General features: G+C 37.8%; 1 protein-coding gene across 4 annotated transcripts in view; it reads left to right on the top strand.

The window, feature by feature from the left end:
• Positions 1 to 265: 265 nt before the first annotated feature.
• The window catches only part of LOC127450959 (endophilin-A3-like), a 63,960-nt gene continuing 45,008 nt past the window's right edge, over positions 266 to 19,217 (top strand). For 2 of the 4 annotated variants that reach the window (XM_051715464.1, XM_051715459.1), the window contains exon 1: positions 273 to 659. Coding sequence is in view for 2 of the 4 variants with exons in the window: in XM_051715459.1 (XP_051571419.1) it covers positions 615 to 659 (45 nt within the window). In the remaining 2 variants the exon portion in view is untranslated. Of the gene's footprint in view, positions 660 to 19,217 lie in introns of all 4 variants that reach the window. The other 2 variants (XM_051715454.1, XM_051715468.1) reach the window with 2 other exon arrangements.

Genomic DNA, 19,217 nt, shown 5'->3' with positions numbered 1-19,217 from the left:
TGATTCTGATCTAATCTAATTAAGTACACTTCATGAAATGCCACTAGGTGGCAGCAAATAGCTATTAATGCCCTGAGGGTACTCGGCGAAACCAAATAACACACTATCACACAATGTCCAATCCCAACAACCTGCTGACTTTTCTCAGATTTGCTCCTTACAAATTCGCAAATATTTACATGAAAATCTGGATTACGAAACGGTGGATACAAAGAGCAATGGCCAAATGGTTTGGACGTTTGACATTTCCTGGATGTTCAAGCTGTTGCTCTGCAGCTAAAAGTTTATTGTAGGCGTTCTATTTCTAATATATATATATATATATATTCTTTGTTTTTTCTTTTTTAAATTAAGAGGGTTCTCCGAGATGCTGCCGTGACGTGTACGGTTCTCCGCCAATCACAACGCTCGGAACGAACCGATCCGACCACCACTTGTCAAAAACCCACCGCGAAATGCAGGTCCATCTTCCAGCGGCGGATAAATAGGCTAAAGGCGTTTCGTCAAACTGTGAAAGCCTACATACTTTGTGCTCTGTGAAGGATTATCAAACCATTTTGCCCCTTAAAGATTTTCTCTTCCTCTCTCTTCGTGTTTCTCATCTTATTTTGAGAATGTCGGTGGCGGGGTTTAAGAAGCAGCTGCACAAAGCCAGTCAGGTAAGGAGACGCCCGAGTTACCCTGTTTTTGTTATAAACCTTCAACTTACTGTGGTGCTAATCAAGGGATAATTGAGAAAACACGTTTATTATTATTTCTGTAGAAGTGTTCTGTTGTAACAGGCCCATCAAAGAGGCAGAAATGCAGCTGAACCGCTATGGTACTTTAAATCTGAATATTACCCTTTACTTTGTTACATATTTATCAGCACTATTGCTTATGTATCTTCGCACCGCTCTTTGTGACGTAACAAACCGCCTTTTGAATCAATGTTGCAAGTTCGCCTGCAGTTAGATATTATTTTCAACATCAGCGCGGATGTAGTGAGGCCTGCTGAAGTGAAACCTTTGATTTGTAATCATGTTAATTAATTTATGTTTGGATTTATTATATTATCATCACTATCAGCTGCTGTCTAATAATGTGGATGTCCGAGAACTGAAGTATGGAGATCTTATCACGAACCTTGTTGCGTGATGATGTCATTGTTAGTCAAAATAACGGCGTTGTTATGACGTCACGCTTGATTAGGGATCAGGCGGGCATGGTTCCCACGGTCTTGTTTTTTAATATTGTAATGAACAGTTTCATTTACATAAAAAGGAGTGCAAGGCTATAGTTTTTAAACGATCACTTTCACATTTGATTTATTCATTAAAACAGTTTTAAGTGATAATGCTGCTAAAGTTTACTTGAAAATCAATAAGAAAAAGTCATGGAAATTTCTAAGGTGAATATACTGAAACGGTAGAAAGGATTTTTAAAAATCTTTATCCACTCTTGGGAATCATGGTAAAATGACTTGTTTCACTTTTAATTGACTATATCACAATTCCAGCGGGTCAGAAGTTTACATACATTAAGTTAACTGTGCCTTTAAGCAGCTTGGAAAATTCCAGAAAATGATGTCAAGCCTTTAGACAATTAGCCAATTAGCTTCTGATTGGAGGTGTACTGAATTGGAGGTGTACTTGTGGATGTATTTTAAGGCCTACCTTCAAACTCAGTACCTCTTTGCTTGACATCATGAGAAAATCAAAAGAAATTAGCCAAGACCACAGAAAAACAATTGTGGACCTCCACAAGTCTGGTTCATCTTTGGGAGTGATTTCCAGAAGCCTGGAGGTACCATGTTTATCTGTACAAACAACAGTATGCAAGTATAAACACCATGGGACCATGCAGCCATCATGCCGCTCAGGAAGGAGACACATTCTGTCTCCTAGAGATTAACATAGTTTGATGCGAAAAGTGCAAATCAATCCCAAAACAACAGCAAAGGACCTTGTGAAGATGCTGGAGGAAACAGGTAGACAAGTATCTATATCCACAGTAAAATGAGTCCTATATTGACATAACCTGAAAGGCTGCTCAGCAAGGAAGAAGCCACTGCTCCAAAACCACCATAAAAAAGCCAGACTACAGTTTGCAAGTGAACATGGGGACAAAGATCTTACTTTTTGGAGAAATGTCCTCTGGTCTAATGAAACAAAAATTTAACTGTTTGGCCATAATGACCGTCATTATGTTTGGAGGAAAATGGGTGAGGCTTGCAAGCCGAAGAACACCATCCCAAGCATGTAGAGTGGGGGTGGCAGCACCATGTTGTGGGGGTGCTTTGCTGCAGGAGGGGCTGGTGCACTTCACAAAATAGATGGCGTCAAGACGAAGGAAAATTATGTGGATATATTGAAGCAACATCTCAAGACATCAGCCAGGAAGTTAAAGCTCAGTCACAAATGGGTCTTCCAAATGGACAATGACCCCAAGCATTCCTCCAAATTTGTGGCAAAATGGCACAATGACAACAAAGTCAAGGTATTGGAGTGGCCATCACAAAGCCCTGACCTCAATCTGATAGAAAATTTGTGGGCAGAACTGAAAAAGCTTGTGCGAGCAAGGAGGCCTGCAAACCTGACTCAGTTACACCTGTTCTGTCTGAAGGAATGGGCCAAAATTCTAGCAGCTTATTGTGAGATGCTTGTGGAAGGCCACCCAAAATGTTTGACCCAAGTTAAACAATTTAAAGGCAATGCTACCAAATACTAACAAAGTGTATGTAAACTTCTGACCCACTGGGAATGTGATGAAAGAAATAAAATCTGAAATAAATCATTCTCTCTACTATTATTCTGACATTTCACATTCTTAAAATACAGTAGTGATACTAACTGACCTAAGATAGGGAATGTTTTCTCATATTAAATGCCAGGAATTGTGAAAAAACTGAGTTTAAATGTATTTGGCTAAGGTGTATGTAAACTTCAACTGTGTGTGTGTGTGTGTGTGTGTGTGTGTGTGTGTGTGTGTGTGTGTGTAATGAATATATACATATACATATGCACACACATACAGTACAACATACAGAATTATTAATAAATATTAATGAAGCTGAGTGTTTGATGGAACTGTCAAATGGCTCTCTTTCTGATTAATATTTTGTTCTACATCATGTTTTATGATAAAATCAGTTGCTATGCTGTGGCTAACATAATGTAGAACTGTACACCTTACATTGTAGTGGTCTGGTACTTTCATGTACTATAGTTTACAGCTGCAGTCAGCAGAAAACTATAACATATGCTCTAATGTAGGGCTGCAACTAACTAATTATTATGATAATCGACTAATCTAATGATTATTAGAACGATTATTAGACTATTCGGGCGATTATTGCAACTCTTAATCATTAGCTTTTAACCAACTATTCAGCTTGTACCTTGACTTAAAACGTTGTAATAAACGTGCTTACTAATAGTAAAGAGTACAAAATCATCTTTTAAAAATACCTCTAAATGACATTAATTGAAAAAAAAAAAAAAGACTTTTTATTAAGTTTAATTCATTAAAACAATTCACTGCAAAAAATCCTGTTGTAATCGAGTGTTTTGTCTTGTTTTCTATTTAAAAATATTTAAAAATCCTTAAAACAAGATACATGTACTTGAGAAGCAACATATAATATATTTAGACTTGCTTTCAGAGAATGTATCTTAAATATATGTGTATTTTGTATATAAGTGTGTTTTTTTTCACTTGGTTATTCTTCTGCCAGTGCATTAAAGACAAAATATAATTATATTCAAGATACATTCTCTTAAAGCAAGTCTAAATATATTATATGTTGCTTCAGGTAAATGTATCTTGTTTTAAGGATTTTTAGATATTTTAAAATATTTAAATATTGATTATTTTCAATATTCTCAGATAGGGCTGCACCTAATGATTATTGTTTTATCAGTTAATCTAACGATTCCTTTTCCAATTAGTCGATTAATCTAACGACTAATTTGCTGATTATTCTAAAGATTTTTTATAATTATTACTTGATTAATATAACAATTAATTGAGCCAAAATAAATGTAAAAAAAACTTGTCTCATTAATATTTCAATATTTTATTAAATCATCTTCTCTTAAATACAAACAAATGTACAAGAAACAAAGTGTGCACTGCAGGGCATTATTCTGCAACAAAAATAGCCCTGTTTTAACTGGTAATCTCCATTTTATAGTCCAACATAAAATCTCTCCAAAATAAAAGTAAGAACTTGTTCAATTCAAGTAAAAGGAAAGTGCAATCTACATTTAGCAATCCAACAACAAAATAAATGTCACTTTCAGGATGAAAGAGGATTTTGGTTTTCCAAAAAGAGGACACCGGGGGGATAATTTCGCTGGGGGGTTAATAGGGTTCAAAAGAGTGTTACTATGAATGCAAATTTTAATACAGTGAAAAAGACATTCTATTGGCATAACACAAATATATATAAATAACAATTTCCAACATTCTTTTGAATGTCCATGTACTAAAATAAAATATTTGATGCCATGAGTGAACCTTCATTTACTATTACTATTTTGAATGGCCATGGAAAATGAAGCAGTGTGATAATTTTACCTGGTTGCAAAAAGTAGTCCGTTAATTTACCTGATGAACTTTCATCTTTTGCTGACCCTTTACGCTTCGCAGAGCTAATGTGTGCTTCTAAATCTCTTGCATCTTTTATTAGCAACTGACACATAAGTGCCAGCTTTACATGTCATACATTCTGCTTCCCACGGATCTCTACCTGGACAAAAGCATGGGAATTTTTTTGCAAATCTTCTGTAAATTTGCACTTTCGTTTGGGCATTGTTTCCACTCAGCTGTCATTTGCTGCTACTGTCAAGCAACTGTTTGATGCCGAACACAACAGCGCATTCGCGGAGAGATTGACAGGCAGGAATTTGACCCAATAGTTGCTGCAAGCCTCTTATAATCGACCAATTGGTGTGCAAGATGGCGGGACTTACAAAGAGGGGTTAAAGCAATGCAAATATGTGCGCACACACAATGAAGTATTAGACCAGATAAACATCATAATGCAACTAAAGCCGAATCCCGGACATTTTCGCAAATTTAGAAATCCCGGCCGGATGCTTTTTTTAAGGTCCGAAAAAGAGGACATGTCTGGGAAAAAGAGGACTTATGGTCACCCTACGTTAGCAGCGGTGCAGGAATGACTTTTAACATGGGGGCGATGAGGAAACATTTAGAAAATCAATTTAAAGTGACTACTACTAACAGAAACACGTGTTGTAATACTAATATGTCATGCTTGGGTGGGGACAAAAAGTAAACAGGACTTACGGTGCTGCCTTGCTGCCGTCTTGACAAAGCGCTCTGGGATGATTTCGCTTCAAGTGTTCGTTCATGGCGGTTGTACTGCTGTGATAAGCCATTTCCAATTTGCATAGCTTACACAGCACCATATTGTTGGGTCTCTGGCTAAAATACTCCCACGCTTTAGATGACCGTAGGTGAGTTTTTTTTTTAGCTGCAGCTTGTTCTTCAGGGGAATCCAGACTTAAACCAGGTGCTGCCATTTTAATTACTTCATTGCAATGCGCCGACGCATGTTAGGCAAATCGACGTATTTCTGTTATTGATGACGTCGATTACGTCGATGAATCGTCCCAGCCCTATTCTCAGATAACAAATTTTTCTTATGCAGTATAGCTCTTAAAGTAAATGTACTTTATTTTAAAGGAGCTTTAGATATTTATATTGGAAAACAAGCCAAAACAACAACAAATCAAACAAGTATTTTGTTGCAGTGTATAATGGTGTGAAGACTGCCCTCTCTCACCTTTTTGTTCACTTTGATCCATCTTTAACTCTCAAAAAACTAAATCTCTCTTCTTAATAGAGCTGCGTATCGCCGATTTTCTTCAAGATAAGACCGCAACACATATGTATTATGATTCACTACATGGCGAGCCATGACGTTATAATCTAGCTGCATTAAGCGCGTACGTGATGGGGATGAGTGTCCCCGTGCCAGTGTGTCCATCAGCCGGGTGCAGTTTCAATCTCTCTCCCTTAGATCGGGTCACTTTACGTGACTCATAGAAGCGGCACTGACCACACAGAGAAATGCCAGTTTCGGAGTTTATACATATTAACATGATCTGCTTCCTTATTATTTGAACTTCAATAAAGGATTCAATAAAGGATATAACGGTGGAGTGTTTCCTTTACAGGCACTCTGACATGCAAGTTTTGCTTCAGTGGAACGGCAGCTCTGGCTCCTCTTTATTTCACAATGGGAGTTCTTCTGTATTTAGTTATTTGCTATTTTTGTATAATTCCCTCATACTTTGCGATCTACATCACCTGAAGCTGTTTCTGGACTGTAAGCAGTGCTTTCTCCTCAGTCAGGTGCGAGCTGCGGTGCTTCTCTCGCGCTCCATCATTAGTTTCATATCTGGTCTCATGTTACGTTAAATGAGATCAAACGACTATGTCGGAATTTTTGTCGACAATTTTTTATTGTCGACGTTGTCGATAATGACAACTAATCGTTTCAGCCCTAATCTAATGCAACATTATTATTATTTTTGCAGGTCCTACATGAAGATTAGTACTGTGCCTTAAAATAATACCCTGTAAAGCTCAAACACATGATGCATAATTACTCTTAATTGAAAATCTGTAATGTGTTCACTGTCACCCAATACTGAGATCAGGGAATCAGATTCATGTTATGTCATGAGAATTTTTTTTTTATTTCATTTTTTTACATTTTCAAAAGAAAATGTGTGTGGTGCTTGCTTGTGCAAAACCACATACTCTAGTGTTAAAAATGGTCACCAGGACATTGCTATGGGGTTAACAATTTGTTTTTTTCACACTTAACACACTTAAATCCCTAACCTTAAGTATGAGCAATCATAATAGTGATTATATCACATATTTTCATGTCAGAAAGCAGAACTAACTTTAATATATTTGGGATGTATGTTGTCCATTGTTGGTTCTGTTGTATAGTGCAAGTTTATTTTAGTATGCACATTTAGGTGTACAACATGATTTCTTATCTTTTCAAACATTCTTTCTACTCATGTTGACATTTTGATACTAAATGTTGATAAAACTGAATAGGAATCAGCATGCTCAGTGTTATGATAAGCCATGTTATCACACAAACAAGATAATTATCATTCCAACCATAAACTGGACTTTAACAAAAATTATTATTATTTTTTGATGTGTGTGGCCTCACCTAAGCTAATCTCCTAGTGTGACAGGTGTTTCCCATTTTTTGTTTTGTTTTAGTACCCTCCGCTGTCACCAGCAACTCTGCTGTTCACTGTTATTATTATTATTTTTTTAAATCTTGACATTTGTGTTTTTGGAGGCTTGAGGTGGATACATATTTTTCAGCTACAATCTGAAATGACAAGTGGGTTTGTAATAGACTGATAATTGATTATGCATTAAGAGTACGTTTACACGACAACGATGTACTAAAAACGGGAAAGATTTTCTTTTACGTTTTTGAAAAGTTTCACGTACAGACAACAATGTTGTCAAAACGATCCCCGTTCACACGGATCTGCGAAAACTACTAAAAAGGCTGTATTATGCATGCCAGGCCAGTAGTTGGCGATGTAAAGAAACACTACGCGCCTGCGCACATAAGCATTCTTCCACAGAGCGGTGAATACAAACAATGAAGATGGCGAAAGCATCGAACAATTTTGTCTGGACGGACGATGAGGTTGTTTTATTACTACAATTACTTTGCTGGAGAAGCGTCAATAAACTCAAAATCTTGAGCAGCACAAACACAGTCCTGCAGTCCGCCATTGTAGCTTTGAATGTCTTGTGGGTTGTTTCGAAGTACTCGCGTGCATGCCTATAGACTGAACTCTCAAGATTATTCAATAAACTCTGCTCATTTTTACCATCACTTCGTCTCCTGCCTTCTTCTGTATTCCCCTTACTGATTCTTGGGCTGGTAGGAGAGTTAACTTAACAAGCTGTTGATGTTGACTGGTTTTGGATATCAGACAGAACTCTGATATATGGATATCTTCTGACGGAGAGAGACTTCTTGTGTACACTGGATCTAACATGCATTTTCACTGCCTCATGTTTTCATATTTTAAGCATATCATTGAATACTGTACATGGCATCACATCTCTGTCTATAGGCTATATACATAAGCGGTGGGTGAATGAATTGCAGGGTAAAGGTACATCAAATAAAATTAAGTAAATAAATAAATAACATTTAAAATACAATAAAATATATTTTTCCCATCTGAATCCATACATTAATTTCAAGATTTTCAAATTGCAGGTTCTGCCTACTGTACAGTGTTCACACTCCATACAAACACTCCAAATAAATAAATTGTTGATTATTGTTATTTGCACAGACACCAGTATTCATATTGATAATTATACATCTCAAATTGATGCCTATCAATCCATCATTCTTAATATAACACGTAATACGTGTGCGCATGAAGTCATCGTTTTCACAAATTCGTGTTTTTGTGTGTTTATACGGAGATGATAACGGCATCGTTTTCAAAAACTTGCGCTTTGAAACCCGTTTTCAAAAGTTTTCGTTTTCAGGCCCCAAAACGCTGTTGTCGTGTAAATGAACAGCCAAAACGCACTTTTGGTTGAAAACGTTGGCGTGTAAACGTACCCTAAATCAACACATTTCAACCACCAACAAAATGTTTGATGCCAGTGGAAGATAATCTAAATACATACGGAATGAAACTCAGCTGGGATATTTTGATGATATGAAATTAAGCAACATTGTGAATATCTTTTTATATGACTTTTTGTGACTATTTGTTTCCTAAATACCATGTCATAGAGCTGTTCTAGTCTTTGGATAAAAGCGTCTGCCAAATGCATAAAGGTAATCTAAAAACCCGGAGCAGAATTCGCCATGGGTTCGCTCTGGATTTTCCTATTTCCTATTCCTTTTAATGGGATATAAGTAAGCACGTATTTATGATGATCAGTTTTGCTAAAAATGTTGTTTTAAAAACAGTTTTAGTGACAGCTACCCAGAGTATTTTCCCTGTTTTTTTCTGTTACTGCTTTGGTTGGAACTTTTCCCACTTGGCTGGAAGTGTATTTCTGTAATACAAAGTTCACTACTTGTCATAAGTTGACATCATTGTTTAAACAGAATTGTATAGCTGATAAGAGCTGGGTAGGGAAGAGCCTGTTTATAATATTGTCATGTTTTCCAATAAGCTTTATCCTCACATTATTTAGCAAATTACTGTATGTATGTGTCATTGAAGGCAGTGGTTCATAGGAAAGCTGAACTAACACCTAAAGAATGAATACATTAATCTTTAGGAAGGATTATCTGAAGAAGAAAAAACAGCACACCAGGAATACCAGGAGTAATTTAGTAACAGGTGTCAACATGAAACTGAGATAGGCATATCTGATAGCATGGGTTAACCTATATGTAAACCTGGTGAAAGGAATCATTGCTCTTGTATCAACAAGTTAGTGAAGGCACCAAATAGGGCTGCACGATTATAGCAAAAATCATAATTGTTGATTATTGCCCTTGATATTGTAATCGCGATTATTAATGCCGATTAAAATATTAAATAACCATGGCTTCACAAAGTAAGCAAACATGCGGTTCTTCATAGCAGATTTCAGTGGTGGATATGAGCTGCACTCCAGTTTCTTTTAAGCATCTTATAAGCATTAAATATTGTAATAATATTTGTTAATGTTAGGCCAAATAAAAAATATTTTAAATGGATATCTATGGTATAGAATAAATTAAATTATTGCTAAATTACTGCTTAAATTATTAGTCCACGTACAGTAAATGATATGACATATTCAATATTCAAACTTATTAACAGCTGATTTAAATTGGCCAAGTTAATTACTGCATTCAGTAAGCCCTTTGGTGGCTAGACAGGGAACCATTCATCCCGTTAGATCTTCAGTGGTGATCTTGTTCATGTAAGATCATCATTAGATAATTTTTGACCTCAGTGGTTTTGGAAATTAAAAACAGCCATTTGCGAACGGAGTTTGTGCAATTCGTGAAAATGTAAAATCTACTAAAACCAGCTGAGTGGCAAATGGGTCTTATTACAGCAGATGCGATAACAATGACAGTGATTCCTGAAATATGCTATTCATGCCATATTCTTTATGTTGGCTACACCTCCAAAACAAACTTAGAACAGTTAAGCTGAATTACTTTATTGCTATTTTGTACAAATCAAATTCACATTGGCCTACTTACTAACATGACAAAACAAAACTGTTATTACATTTTTAATAAATTGTACACAGAAATCAAGCAACGTGACAAACTCTCCCATTACAATGCTGTCACTCACTGCAGGTTTCAGACCTGCATTTCGACGCGAGCTCAGTGACGCTCCGCACAAAGTTCTGCACACTCGCGACTGCTCTCATTAAAAACAAAGCTGTCTAATCAACATAATAAATCAGTTATTTACACCGCGTCTATGCCTTGATTAGAATGTGAGCATTTTAGTTTTGTCGTGTTGCTCATTTGCAGTTTATTTAACATCTACGTTCAAAGCGAGCATTGCAATATGCAATGAATCCAAAATATTTCCAAAGTGCTTCTTTTCGAGTGTCGGGTGATGTTTCTTCAGTATAAATTTTCGTATGCCACCGTGAACAGAGGTGGAACATAAAGCAAGCATCTGGGCATTCAGACGGTTTAAAACTTATTGCACATTAGGATCAGTTGTCATTACTGATAGGACGGAGGACTAATTTATGCAGCTCTGATTGGCCATTGCCATTTCATTGCTCAATGGACATGTTAGTGATTGGTTAGAACACTCAACCGCTGCAAAAACATGTTGTAAATAGAAACCACTGATGCAAAAGGAGCAGACTTAAATTGATTGCTGTAATAGTCAGTTTTCACGATTACATAATTGTGGCAGCCGCAATCGTAATCACGATTAGTTTTTCGATTAATTGTGCAGCAAGATTTTTATTTATTTTATCTTCAAAGAAAAAAGAAAGAAGGAAAATGAACAAAAGAAGGGAAAAAACAAATGTCAAATTATAGGCTACATAGTACATAGGATACTTTCTGTAACCTCTTAAGGCATGGACACATTTATCTTTGCATAGCGAAATTCCACAGGCGAAATACAGTCATCTCAGTGGGATCGTGATTTTTATGCAATGGACTTATTCACAATGGACAAGGATATAATTTTAGCGGCAAGTTTCTTTTTTTTAACTTCACTCTCCCAGAGTATAAAGTGGAGCATTAAAAAGAGGCTGCTTGGCAATTATTTTTTGCTGGATTCACACACGCTCAACATCCACCCACACCTTTTTTTACTGTGGAATTTTGCCCTGAAAAGGTCAATGTGAGGATGAGTCATGATCACACTGGAAGTCGGCATGTTGCTTCCCAATGTTCCAGTACCCTGACATCAGACCCATTACGCTAAGTTACTGACAAGTACCATGTCCCATTAGACATTTTGCATCAGTTCAAATATCTTTACCTTCTCCTGTGGCACAACTGGAAGCGCATTGCGTCAGCAGCATGGGAGACTAGGGTCCTCATCCCGTGTTAAAACTTGTAAGTAATTGCATCTACACAATCTGTGTCAAGCATGTACATTTTCAATCAAAGATTACATTTTTACTTCACTGATAGTCAGGTTTAGGGTTTGGGGATAATTTTAAATATGCGTTCCTTTTCACTGTATTACACCATTTATAGATAAAAACAGTTTGCTTGACAGCTCGCTTTAGGCCCACCTCTGTGGGCATTTCACCTGAAAACTGGAGCTCACATGTGCCCTTATGTTCAAAAACACTTACTGCTTCCTTTTTTTTAGGGATGTGATTTTAAGGGCCTATAAGGATTGTGCAGTGAAACTATTATCTGTATCTGTTTCTGTATCTGTTGCAATGGCAAAAGTATCTGTATATTTATTCGGATATAACCGCATATGAGTGGGGCTTAAACCAGAAGTGCACCATCATTTTAACCAAACAGCCAAGTAAATTTGCAGCCTTCTGCGGTTTAAAAATCACATTTGACCATATTACGATTTTTATGTTATTTTGATTAATTCATTGTCAAATTAGTCGATGATGTGCTCTTTAGGAAATCCAGTGTCCAAATAAAATCACATTAAAAACATCTGAATGTACAATTTGGCCAACAAAATCGTCGCAATGATATCCCAGCCCCTATACAGTGTGCTTGTTATTTGCAGGTGACTTGCATTCCCTGTGTTTTAGAAAGAAATTACACTTATTGATCAGAAACTTCACCCCTCCCTCACCTCACACATTGCGTGCTGCCCGCTTGAGGAGTAAGTGAGACACAGAAGCATGCTATCGTCTATCTTGCTTGAAAGGTTTTAAACATTAACATTTCAAAAAGTGTAAATGTGCATTGATATAGTAGTTAATGTTACTCTTGACAAGCTCAATAAATGGAGACTGCAACGCAGGCATCCGATTTGAACTCGAAATAACATTTTAACCATAATGGCAGCGCATTTGCTTAATAATTAGTGATTTGGGTTACAGCGAAACGCCAAAGACATAAACAAATCATAGATATGAATGATTTCTCACTGGAGCAGTTTTAGAGTTTGTAATGGATATATTTTACTTATTTTTGAATGTATCTCTGCTGTGTGTGATGCTCTCATGGTTTATACTGCTTACCAGTATGTCACAATGACCTTTTGATATTGACAACAGAGCTATTCATAACTGTTTCAAAACAAATAAATGTTTGCAATTCACAATTAATGTAATTTTAATGTAATTTTGGTAACTTTATAAAAAGGTTCCATTCATTAACATTAGTTAATGCATTAGGTATCATGAACAAACAATGAACAATATATTTTTACAGCCTTTATTAATTACAATGTTAGTTTATAAAATTACAATTGTTCATTGTTATTTCATGTTAGTTCATAGTGCATTAACTAATGTTAACTAATACAACTTTTGATTTAAAAAATGTAATAGTATATGTTGAAACTAACATTAAGTTCATTAGTTCAAGGAAACTACAGTAATGTTGTTAAAATGGAACCTTTTTGTAAAGTGTTACTGTAATTTTACTGTGTGGGGCATAAACATATAACTGCACAATATAGCTTGAAAAAGTGTGGCAAAGGGCACTTTTAAAAAAATCGGTATCGGTATCGAACAATCATAGTGTTAAAAAATCGGATGTCGGTATCAGCCTCAAATTTCCTGATCGGTGCACCACTAGAATTCACAGTTCAGGGTTCACCAAACTTGAACTACAGTGAAACACAAGTATTCTATGTATACATGCTTGCATGGCCACTCACCTGTATTCCTGTGCATTTGAATGATGTTTGTATTTGTACTTGTCAAGCATCAACCCTTCTGGTCATATGAGGTCAGAAAGTGTCTTCCTGTCTGAATATGGGTGTATTACTTTTTGTCCCTCCATAACCCCCAAGCGTACTTGCACAAAAACCCTATTTTTAGATAAGGTTTCTGTTCTGGTAACTATTTTTAAATTGCCTGTATGCACGACTGGTGTCCATTTAGGACTTTCAATGCTTTTCACATTCCTCCTTATGCAACAGCAGGAAACCAAATGGCAAATTATAGAAAGTATAGTGATAATATTTTATTCAACACAAATTAATACTAGAAGCCAACTGTGAAATATAGGCCGCGTTCTATGCAGGGAACACAAGAGTCCTCTGGTTGGCAGAAAATGTGTGATTAAATGTGAAAACAGTGGTTCCTCCAAAACTCTTCTACTTGGTTACTGCCCCATTCATTATTGATAATGTCCTATTGATCAGAGCAGGAACATCATTCTTACCAGGCAGATCCATGTTTATCACTCAAATAAGCATCCGAGTGTCCATGGTTACAGAGTGAACGGAGATGAGCGGGCGTTTTTAATTCATTCTCTATGGGAACCAAACAAGACAGTCTAAAATACTTGTAGAAAGCTGTTAGCATTCCCATTATTGCAAATCACAGTTGTCATTGTGACTCATCACTCGTCAATGGCAGCAGAGAGGGAAAAATATAAGTCCATTTCACGCTTTTAAGAGCTCTCCAAAAATAATATATTACTTGTAAAACATGTACTTTAAAACTGCACTAAGGAACTTTGGGCTTGCTATCAACATCTGTGGCTAGAATTACATGTAAATTGTGGAAGTATCAATCAATCAATATTTATTTATATAGCACATTTAAAAACAACTAAGGTTGACCAAAGTGCTGTACAGTCAAAAGTAGAGCCTGACCGATGTGGGATTTTTGAGACCGATACCGATTTTAGAGAGGGAAAATTAGCTAGTTAGCTATAAGCTCGTTGTCATGGAGAGTAAAGATGGACTTTATTTACTTTCCAGCATTGTGTCTCACCAACTAGGCAACAGCGAAGCGTGAAATCAACACTCACCACACACAATCCACCACCGCACCGTTGTCTGCTGAGCTGCAAAAAGATGCTCTCATGTTTACCTTTCAATCTGCTACATTACTTACTGCACTGACAAACTATAGCTGGCTAACAGCAAACAGATGTGATAAACATGAGTGACATGGTTGTCAGGGACAGGGTTAATGTTATATTAGTTATATAAAATGATGGGGTAATTTTTTTATTAACTTTCCAGTATGTATTTCACAAACTAGTTAGCAATTTAAGGAGAAGAGATCGCTCAAATCCACACCGTTTAACTCCGCCCTGTCTGCAGAGCCACCGTCAGCTCAGAGTCAGCTCTGTAAACAATGGAGTCGGAGTGCACACTGCTGGACAAACTACGTTATGACACCAATTCTAAAGTATTGTTTTCTGCATTATATGTTCTGAAAAAAATGTTTTCATATCGACGCATATCGGTAAAATATACACCGATACCGATATATCGGTGAAAGGCTAATATCGGCCGATGCACTAAAAAAATACTATTCGAAATTCGGAAAGTTTTGCTTTGCTGGCCATATATACAGTGAGATGCATGTTAAATCCTGAACACACAAACTAAAACTGGCAATTATAACAGAATGCACTGGGTGGTGCTGTTGAGTGTGGACACAAGTTGATCACATTTGATGAGCAACCGTTCTGTCAGTAGGTTCAGATGGACATCAAAAAATTGGGATATTGTGAGAATGTGGCTTACTGTGAGAAAGCTGGGTTCCTGTTTAAATGTACTGGATAAGCGGTGTACTTTTTACTTTCGTATATATGTGCAGATCGACAGAAATCAGCGTCCACATAACAACCTAATCCCTGCGGTGCTTCTGTAAACAACAAATATGGTATCCGAGAAAGACTATGCTAGCTGAGGTAAGAGACATTCCATCATTTAAACTGGTGTTTACAAATGAGTATAGTTTACGGAGCACGTGGATATGCTTGTTTTACTCAACAAAAACATGAGATACAATATAAACATATGTTATATGTCAAATGTTTATATTTGTCCTGTACGTTAACTGCGTCAGTCTACTTTATTAGCAGTTTCTTTTTCTTCGCTTTGCATGAGCTTAAATGCTTTCATTCTATACTATTTTGTTTTCATGCATTGCTTGTTTAAATGTTTTCAACAACAACAACAATAAAAAAATAAAAAATAATACAGGACATAATATAAGCTTGTTTTGGATATAATTAGAAGCTTGTTTTTTTTTTTAAATGGTGACGCAACCTTTATGACTAAAAAATAATTTTACAATTATCTCTTTCTCATTAATTACCTTCATTTAATTAATAGAATATTCGAATATTAGTTTTTTTATGAGCTTAAATATTCGAATACCAAATTATTGATGACTGCCCATCTCTAGTATGCGACCCATTTGCATAATATATTATTCCAATAGCAAAATCCAATACTAAATTCCACGGATAAAGGGCATATATTTGCAAAATTTTGCCTTGTATTATGACCATTGTACATTAAACAGAAAATGAATGACAGGCATTCTCAAAATCAACGTTAGCCGATATAGAAATATTTGTTGAAAACAGTTGAATAAATAGCAGTGCAGCACCAATAAGAGAAAATCTAATAGCCTGGTGAACTAAATTCACCAAGTAAAGGTTACCCAACATATTATAACAGTCAGCACACTGTTGAAAATAATTGCAGGTAAGCCAAGTCTGTGCTGAAATATTTTTTCGACGTGCATTTTGATCTACTACAAAACATGACAGCTGTTCGGATAAGAAAGCTAGTTAGGATAGGGGAAAAAAAAAGGATAGAAAAACATGAGAAACGTAACCCTAATATATTGTCCTAAAATAGATTTAACCAATTTAACAGCCGGCACTTCTTTGAAAGAACAGAGTAAAAAACAAATGTGGAAAAAATAGGCATACCATACATGGCTTACAATAGCCATTTACATATATTTTGGTTGAACGAAACAAACGTGGTATGGTGAAAGACGGGTCTCTCCTGAGGTGATTAATCCCTGCACTTGAAAAAGCCAGCTTGGCTGGAACAGAGGTTGCAGGCACGCACAGGTTTATAGAGGACTCATGTGTGAAAACACCCATACTGATACAGTAGCAACTTGCAACCCAACGTTTGGGAAATCCGCTTCATGCTTCACCACCAAAGTGATTCCCATTTATACATATTCTAGTGTGAGAAGACATTTTTCTGTGTGCGCAGCAAGTCAAAGGGGAAAGCAGCATGCAGGCACTGAAACAGCGCTAGCGCCATCTAAGGGAAGGTTGAATGACACCTATTTGGGTGAAAAGTGCTTATTGAGAATGGACAGGACAGGATATTAAGCCCGATGATATATTAACAACAACCCCCCTCCACCTCTTTTATTTTTTTTACGGATTTTCACAATTCACGTGGGGTCACATTTTTAGGTCGGAAAAACCAGACTTCCGGATTAATCCGGAAGAATCGCATGCCTGAAGGTTCCTGAAGCTTATTTTGGTTGTCATGCTTTAAATGAATCAAACATTACTTGTGATAGTATAACTGTCCATTTCTGGTATGACTAAAGCATTTTGTAAACCCTATTTAGTACGCCAACTTTACAAATAAACACATATTATTAGTTACATATTACTGACATATAATTACATATATGTGACATATTAGTAGTAGTATTAAATGCACTGTATTTGTGGTGGTTGTATATTATGATGCCTTCACGTGCTATCAGAATTATAGTAAATACGAGTTTCCCACTCGGAAGTTGCACATAAATGACCCCAAGTCATAATTACGACTGGGAAACTCTGAGATAATTTTGATACCCAAGTTTCCAAGATGGGAGGAGTCCTAAACTTTCAACATGGCAGAGGAAAGTACGGTTTCTGTAGTGAATGACAGTGTGAAAGATCCCGTTCTCTTTTATCAAGGAGAAAGCGGGGGCCTGGAGAACAGACCACTTAATTCTTTTATTTTGCACTCTTTTCAGTCTACACACAAAACAATGCTTTTCAGCAATATACTGAACACGCACACACACACACAGCTCTGTGCATCTCTCTCTCCCCTCCGGCGGTCTGGACTGTCCTTTTATCCCTCTCCAGCTCTCACTGCAACACAGAACATCTGTTAGAGTTAATTTCCCACAGGTGTCAATTCTTACCGTTCTTCCTCTCCCAGCCTCACTCACTACAGACATCGCTCGGCCACTCCCCCATCACCACATGCCCCCATCCCCCGACTCAAGCTGGGGGGCCAGCCAGCCTGTCACTTACTCCCTCCCCCCCACCATTTCTGGAGAGAAAATCCACAACAGCCATCTGCGTCACAGGCCTGTGGACCACCTTGAACTTAAAAGGCTGGAGAGCTAGATTCCAACGGGCGATCCACGTGTTGGCATCCTTTATGCAATGGAGCGTCTGGAGCGGGGCGTGGTCTGAACAGAGGGTGAAAGCACGGCCCAACAGATAGTACCGGAGGGTGAGGACCACTCACTTGATGGCCAAACACTCCTTCTCAGTTGTGCTGTACTTAATCTCTCTCAGTGAGAGCTTATGACAGGGCACTCCTTCCCCTCCACCGTCTGGGACAATACCGCTCCCACCCCCCTGTCCGATGCGTCTGTCTGCACGATAAAAGGAAGAGTGAAATCAGGAGAGTGCAAAAACAGCCTGCCTGCAAAGTGCAGCCTGCTGACACAGCTCCATCCACTGGACCAGATCTGGTGCCCCCTTTTTAGTCAGGTCAGTCAGCAGGCTGGTGACGGTCGAATAGTTAAGCACAAACCTACGATAATAGCCAACCAGCTCCAGGAACTGTCTCACCTCCTTTTTGGTCTTGGGTCTCAGGCAGGCTGCAATCGCTGCGGTCTTATCGATTTGTGAATGCACAAGCCCATGACCCAAGTGGAAGCCCAGACACCGTACTTCCGCCCGCCCAATTGCGTACTTCTTTGGGTTTTCTGTGAGTCCCGCCTGTCTCAATGACCTCAGGACAGCCCTCAGATGCCGCTGGTGCCACTGCCAATCATTGCTGAAAAATAATTATGCCATCTCAGCGGTCTGAGGATTCTGTCCATGAGCCAATGAAACATAGCCGGGGCCCCAAACAAACCGAACTGAAGTGTCACAAAAGGGTGTAATCCGAACAGTGTGGAAAATGCCATCTTTTGGGAGTTAGGGGGATCTGCCAATATCCCTTCGTCAAATCCAGTGTCAAATAAAAGCGAGCCACGCCTAACCGATCAAGCAGTTCATCAATCCGAGTCATCGAGTATGCATCAGATTTCACCGTGAATGCCCGGCCAATAGAAACGGGGCCATTAGACGGTTCAGTGTTTTATCGTGCCCTAAGTGACCAGTCATCAGATTATAATGAGCCATCTGGATTAACATTTCCAGACGGCTACGTGGTATTAACAATTGGGTTGTATTGTCCTTTGTCTGAGTGTCCTGCGTCACTCGATACAACCGATCCTTGATAATTGAAAAATACGGATATGCAAGTGCAATATCTGGCTGGAGGCGTTGACCATTAATCACTTTCACTTGTTCAAAGGTGTGCCTAAGGGTCTCGTCTCACGTCTGCTCCAGAGGGAAATCCCCTGCAGGGAATCCTCTAAGGGCTGAGGAAGCTGAGACTTCCCACTCCCTTATGTCCTCCTTACGTGGAGCTGGATTGCCTTTGTCAGAGAGGCCGGGTTGGTGGCACTGGACCTACTCGGCTGTTCCTTTCGGTAAGCAGCAGACGAACTGCTCCAGTACCACAAGGTCGATG

The sequence above is a fragment of the Myxocyprinus asiaticus genome, chromosome 2 (genome assembly GCF_019703515.2).
Source record: "Myxocyprinus asiaticus isolate MX2 ecotype Aquarium Trade chromosome 2, UBuf_Myxa_2, whole genome shotgun sequence".
NCBI classification, from domain to species: domain Eukaryota; kingdom Metazoa; phylum Chordata; class Actinopteri; order Cypriniformes; family Catostomidae; genus Myxocyprinus; species Myxocyprinus asiaticus.
Note: the sequence above shows the minus strand (reverse complement) of the source record. Positions and strands in the feature narration are given on the sequence as shown.